We start from the raw sequence: 15,925 nt of genomic DNA on the forward strand, positions 1-15,925 counted from the left end.
TTTTCATTAATCAAAAAGAACAATCCATTGTCAACAACTAAAGTGGCACAATTTTATGAACAAAAGTAGAATGCGTCTCATTAAAGAAAACTTGAAACAGAAATCTCCAACCATCTACTTCATGAAAGATCATTACAAGGACACAAAAGGGGACACAGGACATAGGACACGATATAAAACTACAACTTGATATTCCAACAAATTACAACTTCATATTCCAAATTACAACAATTGATCATTTTCTTGGCCTTTAATTCACTTGAATAGCTTCAATCTCTTTCAACGGCATGTGGCATCTCGAAGTTCTTGAACTGCCAAGCGGAGTCATCTCTGTGCCGATATCTCTCTATTTAAACTCATGAATCATCTTGGTTGTTGTAGCTTTTTCCAAACAAAAACTCTTCTTGGGTAGGAATAAGCAATGGCTGCTTTGGCTTGGGTGTGAAATTCCAAAGTGAATCCAAAACAATAAAATAGTTTGTCATCTTTTCAACTTCACACAATGACCGTATCTTACATGAGTAGCTGGATGCATGTAATCAAGCTGCCCTCCCAATCTTCTCAACCATAACGTGAGAATAACAATGAGCAATAAGGAAAACACCAAAATTACTAGAAATAAAATCACATGACAACATAGTAAAAATCCCTCCATTGCTTACATTTTGGGAGTTCAGTTGCATGTTGGTAGGCCTTGCTTGGATAGAGTGATGTTGAGTAACGTATCGGGCTGGCTGTGTCCTGCTCCCCACATGTCCAATTATCTGTAGAAGGAAAAGAAAATCCACTAAGAAAGTTCCCTATGAGGTGATAATATTGCTTCACACTTATCACAAAAAATTACTTCTCTTTTATGCAAAAAAATTGGCTGTGTAGACTTTACTTCTCCCTTTTGTAAGTGAAGAAAGATAGCATTATAAGTGTACCAGTAGAGAAAATCCATGAAGTAAATTTGTCGTACATGCACTAAATCTAGAACAAGCTAAAGAATCTAAAGGGATGCATAGTAAGGTGGCTATGAATAGGTCCTCCATTGGTTCAACAACTACATGGCCAATTGCTAGATAAACGGAGTAAAGGTAGCTCGAAGAACCTTATTGTTGCTCTGACTATGGAGCGGGAGGGGATGCCACGGGCTTTGCTTCTAGGTAAACGAAGTTAATGAAGTCAACCTGATCTCCTGCGATACTAACAAAAGTAAAGAAATAGGAATGCATGAAAACTACCATCAGCTGCATTCTCCTGCTTAGCTTGCCATCATTTAGTTGACAATTGTTTAGCGACTCTTCCAACAGCAACGTTTAAATAGAAAGGATTTTAAGGTTGTTTCTCACGTGAAACAAGCTTCTAGAATTTTAGATTACAACTTATAAGAACATGGAGGTAATTTCATGCTTTCCTTGTGGACTAAGTGTTAATGTGCGTCTACTGGTATCCTCATATCACTTATGAGAGCCATTGATAATGCTAGCATGATTCCAAAACAAATTAATAAGAGGATTTTCCATTTGCATGCTACCAATATTGTCTTCCACTATACCAAAATCATCAAGTATGATCTTCAACCATATCTCGATATTGAACAGCCATCCAAAGTATAAACTCTTTCACTATTAGAAAAAATAAAACTTTAATTTTCGAATTGAAGCCATAATTTTCAAATTAGGGTTTCTTTTCAGCAACTTAATTTAGGGGTTTTTTTCCCACCAACTCAACAACTCAATTAAGGATACTAATTGAAACAAGGAGAGAGAGGGAGAGAGAGAGAGAGAGAGAGAGAGCGGGGGGGGGGGGGGGGGGGGGGGGGGGCGTCGGACTACCTAGATGTCGGTGGTGGTGGCGTTCGTCGGCAATGGAAAGCGTTGGGGTTGGGTTTTGGTGGTGGAGGTGGGAACTGTGGTCGCCGGTGGAGGTGGGAAGCGTTGTCAAGGTGGTGGCCAGGGCCAGCCTGTAGAGACCCGTATTATTTTTTTAGGCTATATATATATTTTTTTTAATGTATAGCCCGTCAAGATAGACAGTGCGGATATTCAGTGTGACGTGTTTGTGGAAGGATATAAGAGTAATTGTGTGAAGGGTGCACGTGTGAGTGTGGTGCGAGAAGCGGAGGATTGCTCCCCACTTCTACAATTTCCCCAGGAGACTACTTTCTCACATTTCTCTTTTCTCACTCTCTCGGCACTCTCTCTCCTCCTCTCCTCCGAAAAACTTCCTCCTCTCTTCTCTCTTCGATTTCATCTACCTAGGGGGTGATTCCGGACAAGGTCCGAGAATTAAAGTTGTTATACGGTGCATGGGCTTTCCGAATATCCAAGAAAAATCATGATCGGACCGCGTGGGAGCTTGGTTGACTTGGTCAAAGGTTCGGGTTTTGCTCAAAACCCATGAGGTAGGGATCTCTTACTCTTGTTATGCGTTTATACGGTGTTTATGTACCTAGATCGTGCTTTGTTTCGTTGTTTGAGGTTGTTTGTTCCATTTCCGAAATTCTGCAGAAACATTGTCTTTGTTTTTGGGGTTTTACGCCTTCTTAAACTCATGATAGAATTTTGATTCCTTCGTATGAAATAGAGTAGACTTAGAGCCCGTTCTAATGCCGCTGGAATCATACGAAACCGTCGAGAATTGAATTGATGGTGATTTTTAGAAAACTGGTCTGCAATCTGTCTCGTGTTCTGGATGTCAGCCCACTTCGAATGGCCATAACTTCCTCGTCCGATGTCCGTTTCATGCAAACTTTATATCGATTCGAAGGTCTTGAAGTCAGCTTTCATTTGCCACTAGAATCGTCTTAAAACTCTTAGTACACAGAAAGTTATGTCCGTTTGAGTGGAGGTGTGTCAATCTGTCATGCTGCGCGACAGATTCGTGTAGCCTGGGAAAACCGCTGTTTAACCACCCTTTGAGGGCAGATTTGACAAGGGTTCCTTCGTGACTTTTAAGCTTCATTCAATCGCGCAACTATTGGGACTGGAATCACTCAAAAATATTAAGAACTCGATTTATAGTAATTTTCAGAAGATTGAACGAAAATCTGAAAATCTGGGCAGGGTATCGGGCTGCGTTTTCTTTTTATTGTTTGTTATGGTTAAATGATGCTATTGGTTATGGGTCCTTGTGGGTTTTAAACATTAGTAAGTTGGTGATAATTTGGCGTTGGAATCATTGAAAAATATTGAGTATGCAATTTTTAATGATATTGTATAATCGTTTTAACTCGATAATGGATGTGAGATTGATTATGGATGGATTGTGCATAATGAATGATGTTTATGGACCTATGATTCGAGTGTTACGGCTACGTGTGACATCGAACTTTGTATGTATCATGGTGTGGCATGTCATAGCATATGGACAATGGATGGAGTCGTATCCAACTTCGGATGTCGACGAAGGTTACGGGGCCTAACACCGCCCGGAATTCACGTCAATATGGACGGAGCCTGGTTCACCTCATTGGTGGGACCTTGGCGAGGGTTACGGGGCCCAACACCGCCCGGAATTCACGTCAATATGGACGGAGCCCGGTCACCTCATTGGTGGGACCTTGGCGAGGGTTACGGGGCCCAACACCGCCCGAAATTCACGTCAATATGGACGGAGCCCGGTTCACCTTCTTGGTGGGACCTTGGCGAGGGTTACGGGGCCCAACACCGCCCGGAATTCACGTCAATATAGACGGAGCCTGGTTCACCTCATTGGTGGGACCTTGGCGAGGGTTACGGGGCCCAACACCGCCCGGAATTCACGTCAATATGGACGGAGCCCGGTTCACCTTCTTGGTGGGACCTTGGCGGGGGTTACGGGGCCCAACACCGCCCGAAATTCACGTCATTATGGACGGAGCCCGGTTCACCTTCTTGGTGGGACCTTGGCGGGGGTTACGGGGCCCAACATTGCCCGGTGCATTGCTTTGCATCACATATCACGCATTGTTGATTGGTTGAGCTAGACTTATGACCTGTGTTGCTTGAGAAATGAAAAGAGAGATAAAGTTGTTAATCTAATGTTTGGCTTGTCGTTCGACTTTGAACCGTATCTTGGATTACTATTCTTCCTCACTGAGCCTCTTGTTCGGTACAAATCAAGGAAACTAGTTCTTGTTGCATGGAGTGGCTAATACTTGAGAAATGAAAGATAAATTATTTATGTTAAAAAAAAGGAAATCCAATGATATGTTTGTGTTGTTCTGCTGATAGATATACTCATTGTTATTAGCGTCTTGGGGTTCGTTGTACATGTATAATGTTGCTCACCTACCACTGTTGGTGCATGATCATCACATATTCGTATGGATCGAGGCAAAATGGAGTAATTGTGTAGCGATGGACAAGTGACGGTTGAGGATAAGTTGTGATCTAATTAGGATAATTCGAGTTGGTTTATGCTTCTAGTTTGACGCATGAGCTGTTAGGAATACCTTTATGAAATTATGATCCCCTGGTTGTAGTATGCTCGTTTGTGGTGGAAAACTCACGTTTCTTGTGGTATCTCGTCTCATCACTCAGTCTAGGTGTATGATTCATCACATTTTCATATAGCTTGCGTATAGATTTTCCTACTGGGCTAGTGTAGCTCACCCTATCATTTTCAGGTACGATTCAAGGAAGTTGACATGGAGTACATGTTGTGCATTTGTGACCAAACCTTTAAAAAGGTATTCAAGAAGGATTTCATAGCACAAGATCTGAAAGAGCATTTTTTTTTGGAAAGATAGTATTTGTAAATTGTAATAATATTTCCCTAGGATATTGGTATTTTGATGATTTAGGGCCTTCGAGTTAGAATGTAATATTTGTTTTATTTGAGAACAGTGAACAAAAAGATCTTTTGGGGTATTATTTGTATTACAGCGAGGACTTTATTTATTAAAAATGTTTATTATTTATGTTGAAAATTGAGGGCGTGACACAGCCCGAGGTATTTGGATGCCTAATGCCTATTCTAAGAATGATGCCCTAAACGCTGATAAGTGGCTAAGATTGTAAAGTCTTGGCGCCTAAAATCCTTTAATTTGTAGCGTTTGATTCCCTAATTTATTATTTTTATTCCATTTTGCACGTAAGGTTGTGTTTTGATAGTTTCAGGAAATACGTGGCATTAAGGCGGTTTTTATCGCTAAGGGTTGCTGTCGGAAGTATTAAAGCATCCAAGGCCTTGTGGCGGCGCCCCATCAAGTCCCGTCGGGTGATTAATGAAGAAGGGAGAGAGCGTTGGGTCGTCGTCGGGCTGTTAAGACCAAGGCAGGCACAAAGACAGTTTTCTGCCATGTATGAACCGGTACTGGGGGTTGCCCAGTACCGGTCTGTGATGATAAGAGTTTTTGGCAGATTTTTGAAGGCTATGAACCGGTACGAGGAGTTGGCCAGTATCGGTACATACTGCAGAAAATGTTCACGTTTTTGCTACATTTTCACTTTTGGGATATTTTTCACTTTTGGCTACTTTTAGGATATTTTTGAGATATTTTGTGAGAGAAGAAGCCACCTTGTATAAATAGGGCTTCCTTCTCTCTTCTTGAGGATCTCTTGTCATATATCACTTTAAGTCTTTTAAATTTTTAGAACTCCATTAAAAGCTCTCAAGCTTTTGTGTTAATTTCTTCAAGAACTCCTTAAGGTATTTATCGTTTGTTAATTTCTCGTTTATTAAAGTTGCTTGTACGGACTAGATCTTTGGTAATATCAAGTTTGTTTTCAATTTCTTCGGTTAAAAGTAATGTCTCGTTTTTATATTTTCTTCTATGCTTTAAGTATGTGTGAGTAGTCATTAGGCTAAGTCTCGGGATACTCTTTCCCGAGGACATAGGTTGTTATTTAGTTCTCGAACCATCAGGCTTAAAATCATGGTTTTCGGAATAGGGCTTAACTTGCATTTTTGGTCTAAACAAGAGGTGTTAACTCCTTGGTAAGGTGCTTAGTCAAGCGGTCTTGGCAAGCGGCTCACAGAGGGCTCGTGGTCTCCTATGTGTTCGATAAATATTAAAAACAAGTTGATTCGCCTTCGTTAAATCACATCTTTCGTAAACTTAGCCATTTAAGATAAATCCTCCGGGCGTGAGCACACGGTCGTGACTCTCGCCTGAGTTATAATCGAGAACCGGTAACAGCTTTAGTCAAGGGTTAGACGATCCCTAGACTTGCCTCTTTTAAAGTTTTTAATCTCATTTCTAGTTTTTCGTGTTTAGCATTTCCACCGTTAAAGCAAAATCAAGTTGGTCGTCTTAAACGCCAAAATTCTATCTCATAAAACCTCCAATCCGAATTAAGTTATATTTGATTTTCTGTGGGAACCATCCCGGACTTCCGGATATTATGCTACCGACGACCTAGCCGTACGCTTGGGGTTTTCTCAACTTTACATTTGAAGGCGAGGTTTGGAGCTAAGCAAACGCTTGACAATTTTTATGAAAAAAAAAAAACAGTCAGAGAAAGCCAAAACTATAGTATTAAATCCACTTTGCCAATTAAGTCTTTCCTTTTTCAACGTAGGAGAAACAAGTTGCAAAAAAAAGCCTACTACTTATAGTCTCACATCACTAGTTGAAGGAAACAATGAAAACAAAGAATTTTTTATAAGTAGAAAGTTCTACTGCCTCAGTATCAATACTCAAGAGACTGAGCCTTGCTTCTGAAACTTGGACTGAGCATTTCCTAATAAGAGTCCTACCCAATCCAAATACTTAAAAAAATTAGGGTGCCCCAAAAATTGGGCATCTTGGAGATGGCCAAGGCCAAGGCCTTGTGCCTGGGCCGACTGTGGTGGTGGCCCCCCCTCTCTCTCTATTATCTTCTCTAATTGTGAATGTGGGGAGGGAAGGGAATGGAAAGGGAAAACCGAGAAAGCGCAACCTGTTTTTTTTTATAGCAAAACAACGTCGTTTTTTGCCGACGTCATCATGACGTCAGCTATTGTGTGGGAGATATTATGTGAGTAGTATTTTTAGTATAATGATGAGGTGGGGGAGGAGTGAGGTGATATGTTGGGAAAAGGAGGGGACAAGGGAAAAGAAAAAGAGAAAAAAGATAAGGGAAATGGGGAGGGGCTCGCCTGGTGGAAAAAGTGGGGCGGCTGGAAATGGTAAGGGGATTTGGGAGGAAGAATTATTATCGCGGGGACGGAAACGTATCACGCGGTGTATGGTAGTCCGATTTTTGAGTTTGGAAAAATTTGAAAATATTTTAAGACTAACCCTGGTTTGGGATTACAGAACAGAAATCTTGACAGCCAAGAAAATACCTTTTTTGTGGATATTAATACATCCAAATTGAATTTAAACGGAAATTAACTAATTAAATCAAATTTTATTAACTAGCAAATCGGAAACAATGAAAATGATTTTGAAATAATATCACGAAATTTTTATTTATTAAAAATTTTGGGATATTATAACTCCCTCTGATAATGTTTGTACAGACTGCAAAATAAGAACGTAAAAATCATATAATTTTTTTGCCAGAAAAAATTAAAAAAATTTAACAGCTTACTAGATATCAATGAGTTTTTTTAATTTATGAAGATTTTGAACTGTATCTTGAAAAAATACGTTACTTTATTTATTATTAATTATTTTGCACACACGACAAACATTATAGGACAAATGGAGTACCACTGTAATAGTTAGGGCGAGTTCTTTTAAACTTAAGAAAAATTAAGTTGTTTTGTCCTTATTTGATTATTTTTTTTTACATTTGTTAGTTTTGTGCCCACCTTTTGTGAATTATTGATTCATCTCAACGAGAGGAATCAGAAAAGTAATTTTTTTTTTTTACTTTTATTCAAGTATTTTGAGAATAACCACTTTTTAGCAAAATAAGTGAAATAAGTTGACTTATTTTGCTAAAAAGTAGTTATTTTCCAAAATACTTTGGTAAAAATAATTTTTTTACTTTTTCGATTCCATTCGTCGAGACGAATCAATAATGCATAAAAATTTAGTACAAAATTAACAAACACAAAAAAAATTCAAATAAAGACAGAATCAATAAAGAAGGCCCTAATGCCACGACACGATTCTTTAGTGCCACAACACAATATTGCTATTTGCCCTTTTTATCCTCAAAGCAGAAATTTCCCCTCACAAGGAAATTAAACCTTGCTCCTCTCTCTTCATTAATTTTCTCAGCAAATGGCCTAGGCTCCAACCCAAACCTTTGGGAATAAAACACATTTCTTCACAACTGAAGTGGCATTCGAGAACTGAGACAAACCATTACGTTGAGTATTCGGAAAATCAATTCCTAATATCTATTCGACTTTAAGCGTGGATTACTACCCATGATTAGGATTTCCAATACATAAATACATATCAGATCTAGTCAATGTCGGAGCTGCTTCAGCGGTGAAGAGACTAGGCCCTACTTCAATCGACCACGTGCTCTCTGTATCGCCGTAAACAAAGGAAGAAAGAGACACCAGAATTTAGAGCCCCTTCAATTTTGGACTACGGGCAGATCGAGGCAGGGTTATCAACGCTACAGATTCCGACGGAGTAGAAGTGCGTGAACAACCTGTTGAGGGTTTGTGATAAGCATAGGGATGGGAGGGTGGTTCATCGCCGACGCGACAGTATCAATTGGCTTCGATGGGTCTTCTTTGGTCAATTAAGAAGGTTTGTTGTGGTACTGAATTCAAACAGTAACAGGAGGAGAGAAGAGATGCGTATTAGAGAGAGAGAGAGAGAGAGAGAGAGAGAGAGAGAGATATATATATATATATATATATCACTGAAGGGAGAAGAGATGCATGCGTGTATCGAGATAGAGGGAGGGTCACTGAAGAGAGAAGGGATGTGTATGTATCAGCATCCCCTTCAATTCAAGGGTAAATACGTCAAACCATTGTGAAGTCGTGGCACTAGAATTTTGTGTCATGACATTATCAATTATCAATTAATAATTCATAAAAATTTAGTGCAAAATTAACAAATGCGAAAAAATGTAAATAAAGACAAAATCAACTTAAATTTTTTTAAGGTTTAAGGCTCCGTTCCGAAATTTTTAAAAAAAAATAAGTACTTAACTTTTCATTAAAAAATAAGAAGGGTCATTCCACAAAACTTATTTTGAAACTTTTCATTAAAAAATAAGAAGGGTCATTCCACAAAACTCAAATAAAAAGTTTTTTTCACATTTTCAAATTCAAAAATAATGTAAATGAAAAAAAAATTCAATTTTTTTGCATCGTATTAAAGATCTCAATGAGATTTATCAAACAAGATCTATAGTGATAAGAAAATTATTTGCGTAAAAACATGATTTTTGAGTTTGAAGTTGCCTTATACAAAAAATAAGACTGTTACTATGAAAATGGGCGTCGGCGGAGGGAAATCGCACCGACGGCCGTGCTGGGCCGTCTTCGGCTACTAGACGGCCGATCCGAGCCGTCCAAAAATTCTAAAAAAAAAAATCAAGGGGGTCAACGCGGGAATTAACGGCATCCGAGATGTGTAGGATGCTTGATCCAAGCACCCCTTTTTCGTGTATATGATTTTACACGAAAAAGGGGTGCTCGGATCAAGCACCTTACACATCTCGGATGCCGTTGATTCCCGCATCAGCCCCTCGGTTTTTTTTTTTAAATTTTTAGACGGCTCGGATCGGCCGTCCGATGGCCGGAGATGGCCCGGCGCGACAATCGGTATGATTTCTCTCCCCGACTGATCGGTACCTATATAAATTCTTTCAAAATAAGTACTAATTTTTTTATTTTTCGAAATAAAGCTTCTTATTAGATAAAAAATAAATTCTTATTTCGATTCTGGAACGCAGTAAGACAACTCACCCTTGTAGGACGGATGGAGTACTGCTGTCCGACCCTTTTGTGCGTCATTAAAGGAGACTTAAAGGAGTCAAAGGGTCGCAGGAGTGTACTAATTTTGCTTCCTCCCTATTCCCCAAGCCACTTTACTCTCGTCCTCCTCTCGTCTCTCTCTCTCTATTTACAGAAGCTCCGTTTTCGATTTACGTCCCTTACCGGCGCCTTCTACTCTGATCCTGAGGTACATTCCTTCTCTTCTTTCTCTCTCTCTCCTGTTTTCCGCCTGGAGTTCGTTCGACTGTTAGGGTTTTTCTGTCCTCTCTATTTATCTTCCAACTCTACCTTTGGCTTCCGTTTCTCTCTATATGGAATGCACATTCATGAATGGAATCGGTTCATTTCTCGCTCCTATTGAATCGCTCTTCTCCGTTTGATTACACACACACACACACACACTGCTCCTCTATGATGTATCTAGATCTGTGTCTTTTATGTAATAGATACATTTACAGGTAATATATGCGTTTCCCTTGTATATTTTTTAGTCAAGTTAGAGTTACTGGATATGGCCCTGCTTTCTTTTCGTTGAACAATTTTTTCTAATTCTGCCGTCTTTTTTTTTCCGTCTCATTTTTCGTTACTGGATAAGGCCGTGTTTTTGTTAGTCAAGTCAAGTTGTTTCTTGTGCATGTGTACTTTCGATTGTGTGTTTGTGCATCTGTGTTCATGACGTGCTTTTTTGTTGATATATCTATGGCAGCCCTAGCTGAAATTCCTGGTGCTGATTCCGATCCTCTGAACAAAATTTTCTTTTTTTCCAGTTTGGGTCCTTGGGGAAGATTACTTCAGATATCAAAATAATTTATGAGGCTTTTGAGTTTTTCTAATATCTTGAATGGCTGTATTCACATTTGATCTTGTGAAACTGTCCTCACTTGACTCTTTTGTTCTAACTTCTACCATGGGGTTTTTAACTCATTGCATTATGATGCTGACATGAATATGATAGGATGCCAATCCTTTGATGAATAATTATAGAGATGTGCTCATAGGAAGTTGTTAAGGTGATAAGGTTATTTCCACCAATCTATGCCTTATGGTCTTTTAATTCTCGTATGCACCTGTTGGAAGCTGAATGAGTTTAAGTTGCAAGCAATGTATCTGGTTTCACTATGCTGTTATGTTGTGCTTCTTTCATTTGGATATCTTTGATGTAGGTATAGCTCAGTAAAAATATTTTCTAAGTATAATATTTTTTTTTCCTACGATCTGTACGTGCATGTAAATTGTTGATGTATCTATGCATGTGTTAGGTACTCTACTGCAATTGACATGATTGATTTGGCTTGGGACTTGGGATTGATTGTGGACCCGTGTAGAAGTAGCTTTGGAAGAGCATCATATATTTGTCTTGTGTTGTTTTTTATTCAATTTTTATGATCTTTTATGGAGTCTGGTTTGTGGGGTGTGAGTGTGTATGTGAGAGTTTTTCCTATTTGTTCTTTTTACATATCACTTTGAGTGATTGATGAAAGTTATGAAGCTCTCCATTGGGTCACTAATTCAGAATGACACTTTTTTTCTTAATTATCTGCTATGCTGAGTGAACATAGATATCTACTTTTCATCTGTTTTATTCTCAACGTAGTCATGCTAAGCTGCTATAATGTTGCCTGGCCAATGGTGGCAGGCTTCTGTTCTGTTTTATTGAGCATTTGTTTCACATTGTGCTATCTGACATTCTAATGCAAAACATGAACAGGAAGAGGGTGCTAACTATAATGAGTTCACGAAAAGGGGGTTCGAGAGGGCCTCTGGGCAGAGGAAATAATTCAAGGCCCCATTCAGCTGGTAGAGGTTTTGAGAGCAACAGCAACACCCCTTCCCCACGAGCAATCCCTCCTCCTTTGGAGCACGGGTGGAATTGGCATACAAGAGCTGCTGCCAGTAGTCAGTCTTCAGAAGATGCTACAGGACAAGGAGAGACCACCATACACTTGGACCCCCCTCCTGTTGATGACGACGATGACAAGTTTGAAAATGACAATGACTCAGATGAAGTTGATACAGAGGATGAACTATTAAGTGACGAATATGACTCTGATGTGAGTGAGAAAAGCCACGACTCCCGCAAGAATAGTAAGTGGTTCAAGGTTTTTTTTGAAAACTTGGACAAACTAAGTTTGGATGATATGCATGGTCCATCAAGACAGTGGCATTGCCCAGCATGCAAAGGGGGTCCTGGTGCAATTGACTGGTATCGAGGTCTGCAGCCACTCATGATGCATGCCAAAACAAAAGGATCAAAGAGGGTGAAGCTGCACAGAGATTTTGCAGAACTTTTGGATGAAGAGCTCCGCAGGCGGGGCACTTCAGTCATAGCAGCTGGTGAAGCATTTGGTAAGTGGAAGGGTCTTGATGAAAGGATCAAAGATCGCTCTATTGTTTGGCCGCCAATGGTTGTCATTATGAACACATGGCTTGAGCAGGATGAAAATGACAAGGTACAGTTAACATTGCACTGTTTTTTACTACGAGCACGATTCCTGACGTAGGATGTATGTGTGTTTATGGCATTGGATGAAGCAACCTTGCCACATTGTATCTGTTATTAAAAAGTTTTCTGCTTGATATTAGAATTTCTGATTTGCAATTGTATTTGCAGTGGCATGGCATGGGAAATCAAGAGCTTCTTGATTCCTTTAGTTCATACTCTCCAGTGAAGGCTCGACATGCCTATGGCCCACAGGGGCACCGAGGGATGAGTGTTTTGATTTTTGAGAACTCGGCAATGGGCTTTTTAGAGGCCGAAAGTCTTCATAACCATTTCCAGGAACAAGGAACCGATAGGGACGCTTGGGATCGTCGTCCAGTCCTATTCTGTCCTGGTGGAAAGCGCCAACTTTATGGCTACATGGCAGAGAAACAAGACCTGGACGTTTTTAATAAGCACTGCCATGGTTCTCTCTCTATCTCTCTGTATATGTGTGTGTGTGTGTTGTGCGTGCGTCTGGTGGCACAAGTCCATGAATTGGCAAGGCTAGGCATACTAGTTGGATTTCTATTATATTATTATGATTCCAGTAATTGAGTACCTCCTTTGTTTGGTCATGCTTTATTGTTGAGTAGGCAACAAAGCCGCCCGATTGAAGTTTGAGACTAGGTCGTATCAGGAGATGGTTGTGAACCAAATGCGACAAATGAGTGAAGATAACCAGCAGTTGATCTGGTTTAAGGATGAAGTGGCTAAAGGGCAAAGACGTTCAAAAGCTCTTGAAGAGTCTTTAGGAGTAGTATCTGAGAAGTTGCGCAAGACCAAGGAGGAAAACCGCATTGTCACGCAAAGGAGCAAAATGCATCATGAGCAGAACAAGGAAGAGGTAATAACAGGGCTGGATATAAATTGAATATCCTGTCTGATGTCCGGACAAGGAGTTTGCATTAGATGTTTTGGTAACTGTTATTGCCTGCATTGTTGCCGTTTGCAGTCAGTGGGTGTGGTCTTTTAAGATAGCTTCTGGTGGAGGAGTTCGTTGCTGTGACCATTTTAATTTTGAGCATAACCCTTGCAGCCGTGACTGTTAATGTGTCATGCATTTTTTTCACTACCTTTAGTCGATCATCTTGCTTCTTATAATGATTTTGCGTAGACATTGACGGAAGTGATTGGAATGCCTTCAGGAGATGCATTAAGTTGTCTGGTTTTTCTTCTTATGTACTTGATTAAGGACCCATAAACATTACAATTTTGAATCCTCTGGTTCATGCCCAAATTGAGTAGGCTCTATTTTTGCCTGCAGAGATGGAGTCTCATGTGCATTTTGACTCAGTTAACAGTGATAAGTTTATATGCAACGGTTTTGTTCACACTGCTACTGCCATTTCCAGAACTTTTCACGTCTCAGATATTCATGTGTTTTTTACATTGGCTTATCCTCTTAATGTCAGTAGTTTCAACCGTGCATCCTATAGGACCTATACTGAAATCATTCAGTAAAAAGATAAAATAGCTGGACTAGTATCGAAGTATGCGACTGAAAACAATGTCCTTACAAAGTTGACATGGTTTTTACTTCAGCAGGTATTCTTGCTGACGATAAGTTGTTGCGAGGTTCTCTCTTTTTTGTTTTTATTTTCATGTACTTCAATGGAATCCACATCCTCATGTACTTTAAACAGATCGTCATCCCTTGTCATCTGATTGATGCACCCATCTACTTGCACAATATGAGTTTCTAGCAGCATTTGGGACCTCTCCTAGTGGTCCTATGTTTGGTATTGTTGTCGAGTATGATGCCAGCATTTGTTTTGCATTTGCACTCGAGCATGAAGCGGGTGGCGGGCTTATGGTATGGTGCGAACTGTGTGGCTTTGGATTTCGGGTTTGGGATTAATCTTTTAATAGCATTGGAAGTCCTCTCCCTCGCCCTAGACCCTAGTGGACAGATGGTGTTCCAGTTTATTGTTTCTTCTAGTTGGAATTTTTCTCTGATCTTTTTTCGATGGCTCTTGGTTTTAGTAATTTGTTTTGTTCTCTCTGTTCATTTGCTCACCATTTGGTTGTTTCATTTATTTTCCATGTCTCATTAGATGGATTTTCAAGAACAATTCTTCAAAGACCAGCTTGAAATCATCCATAAAACTAGGGATGCAAAGGAAGACGAGTTTGAGAAGATTCAGCAGGAGGAGCGAGAGAAGATGAAACAATCAAATACACATGTTTCTGCTAAGGGGGATCGTGATCGCAGGTAATTTGCCTTGGATGTGTAATGGATGCTACATGATTGTGCATGAAATGCATTGGGGTTTGATTTTGCGAAGTTTGTAACACATTTTTACTCCTCGAGTTGCTCTCTTTTCTTAGACCTTCACATGCTTTTGTCTGTATAACAGGGAGGAAGATTTTGCAAAGTTTGTCAAGTCTCAGGACAAAGAGATGGAGGAATTTGTGTCTGAGAGGGAGAAGTTAGTGAAAGCTTACGAAGATGACAAAATATCAATGAATAAGAGGCATTTTGAGGAAGAGGTTCAGCTGGAGAAGGATTTTGATACTGCCCTTAACCAGCTAATGAGCAAGTACAGTCCACACCCTTCGGAGGAAGAAGGCAAAAGCAGTGATCAGTAATTGAGATTGAAGGGAAGAGACTTGTAACTCCCAACTTATGGTTAAACAATATTATCATACTCTTTTTGTACTCCTTGTACTTTATCACCATCAGCGGTAACAGTTCCAAGTGTTCTTCATGGACTGAGCGACTGTTTTACTACTACTCTACATATAAGGTTTTATGGTGTCGATGGCTATGTTATTTTCCCGCTGATCTTCTGTCCTCTTTCTTGTTTTCTTCATTGATGGTAAAATGCCATATCCCTGGAGGATGGATTAAACAAGTGTTTGAATTATCTTCAAATGTAAAAATGTGTTTTCTTCATTGATGGTATTTTGAATGGTCAACCGTGTGGTCTTCTTCATTCGGGAGTCAATCAATCTACAATCACGGTACAACAAACACACACTTGTGTGTGTGCACGTGTGGATTTGAGCGTGTTAAAAGCAAGTGTGCATGCGCATTTGGGCTTGTAAAAAGGGGTGTGGCTACACAATTATTCTTCCGGAACACAAACATAATAGCATATCATAAATTTGAGACAAACTGTAGAACATCCACCAGTACAACACAACCCAAAGAAAAAAGAAAATCCAAAGAAAGCCAGGACAACATAACCTAGCAACAAAGCTCGGACCCGACAAGCTTACAAAGGCCATGACAAAGGACACACAACAAAGTCCCAAAAGAAAACGCCACCAGGACACCGAGGCCAGCAACACCGAATACACCATAACCCTGTAAAACCAAGATTAGGACCAGAAGAGATAAATCAAAGAAATGCATGACGTTGAGGTGTGTGGATCATCTTCTATAACCCTTTCCCGTTTCCACTTACTCCGAATGGGATGTGGTAGCGCCTTGTTGCACCCATTACTACCTTAGACATTTTTTTTTTGATCCTACCTTAGACATTGTTAAAGCGCCTTTGCTCTCTTCTGCTTGCCAAAGTGCCTCACAAAAGCATTATCATAGTCCTCTACCTGATATTATCAGAACGACACATCCTCTTAGCCCGCAAGTTCTGAGGTCCCAAAGTAGAATCTTGAAAACTATCT

At 39.9% G+C, this 15,925-nt stretch overlaps 1 protein-coding gene and 1 long non-coding RNA gene across 2 annotated transcripts; both read left to right on the forward strand.

Moving 5' to 3' along the window:
• Positions 1-2,155: 2,155 nt before the first annotated feature.
• On the forward strand, positions 2,156-5,715 carry LOC131323109 (uncharacterized). Its single transcript, XR_009199085.1, has 2 exons — positions 2,156-2,389; positions 4,595-5,715. It is a non-coding gene; the product is annotated as an uncharacterized LOC131323109 (long non-coding RNA).
• Positions 5,716-9,876: 4,161 nt separating this feature from the next.
• LOC131323106 (protein SUPPRESSOR OF GENE SILENCING 3-like) lies at positions 9,877-14,993 on the forward strand. Its single transcript, XM_058354738.1, has 6 exons — positions 9,877-10,000; positions 11,522-12,263; positions 12,425-12,719; positions 12,889-13,139; positions 14,350-14,507; positions 14,653-14,993. Exons 2-6 carry the CDS (start codon positions 11,541-11,543, stop codon positions 14,882-14,884), a joined length of 1,659 nt encoding a protein of 552 aa, XP_058210721.1. The 5' UTR covers positions 9,877-10,000; positions 11,522-11,540; the 3' UTR covers positions 14,885-14,993.
• Positions 14,994-15,925: the final 932 nt, after the last annotated feature.

The sequence above is a fragment of the Rhododendron vialii genome, chromosome 4a, assembly GCF_030253575.1.
Source record: "Rhododendron vialii isolate Sample 1 chromosome 4a, ASM3025357v1".
Classification (NCBI taxonomy): Eukaryota; Viridiplantae; Streptophyta; class Magnoliopsida; order Ericales; family Ericaceae; genus Rhododendron; species Rhododendron vialii.

Coding starts and splice junctions, on each gene's coding strand:
- LOC131323106 (XM_058354738.1), top strand. CDS start 11,541: ATGAGTTCACGAAAAGGGGGTTCGAGAGGGCCTCTGGGCAGAGGAAAT. Junction 12,264..12,424: donor AGCAGGATGAAAATGACAAG/GTACAGTTAACA, acceptor TTGTATTTGCAG/TGGCATGGCATGGGAAATCA. Junction 14,508..14,652: donor AAGGGGGATCGTGATCGCAG/GTAATTTGCCTT, acceptor TCTGTATAACAG/GGAGGAAGATTTTGCAAAGT.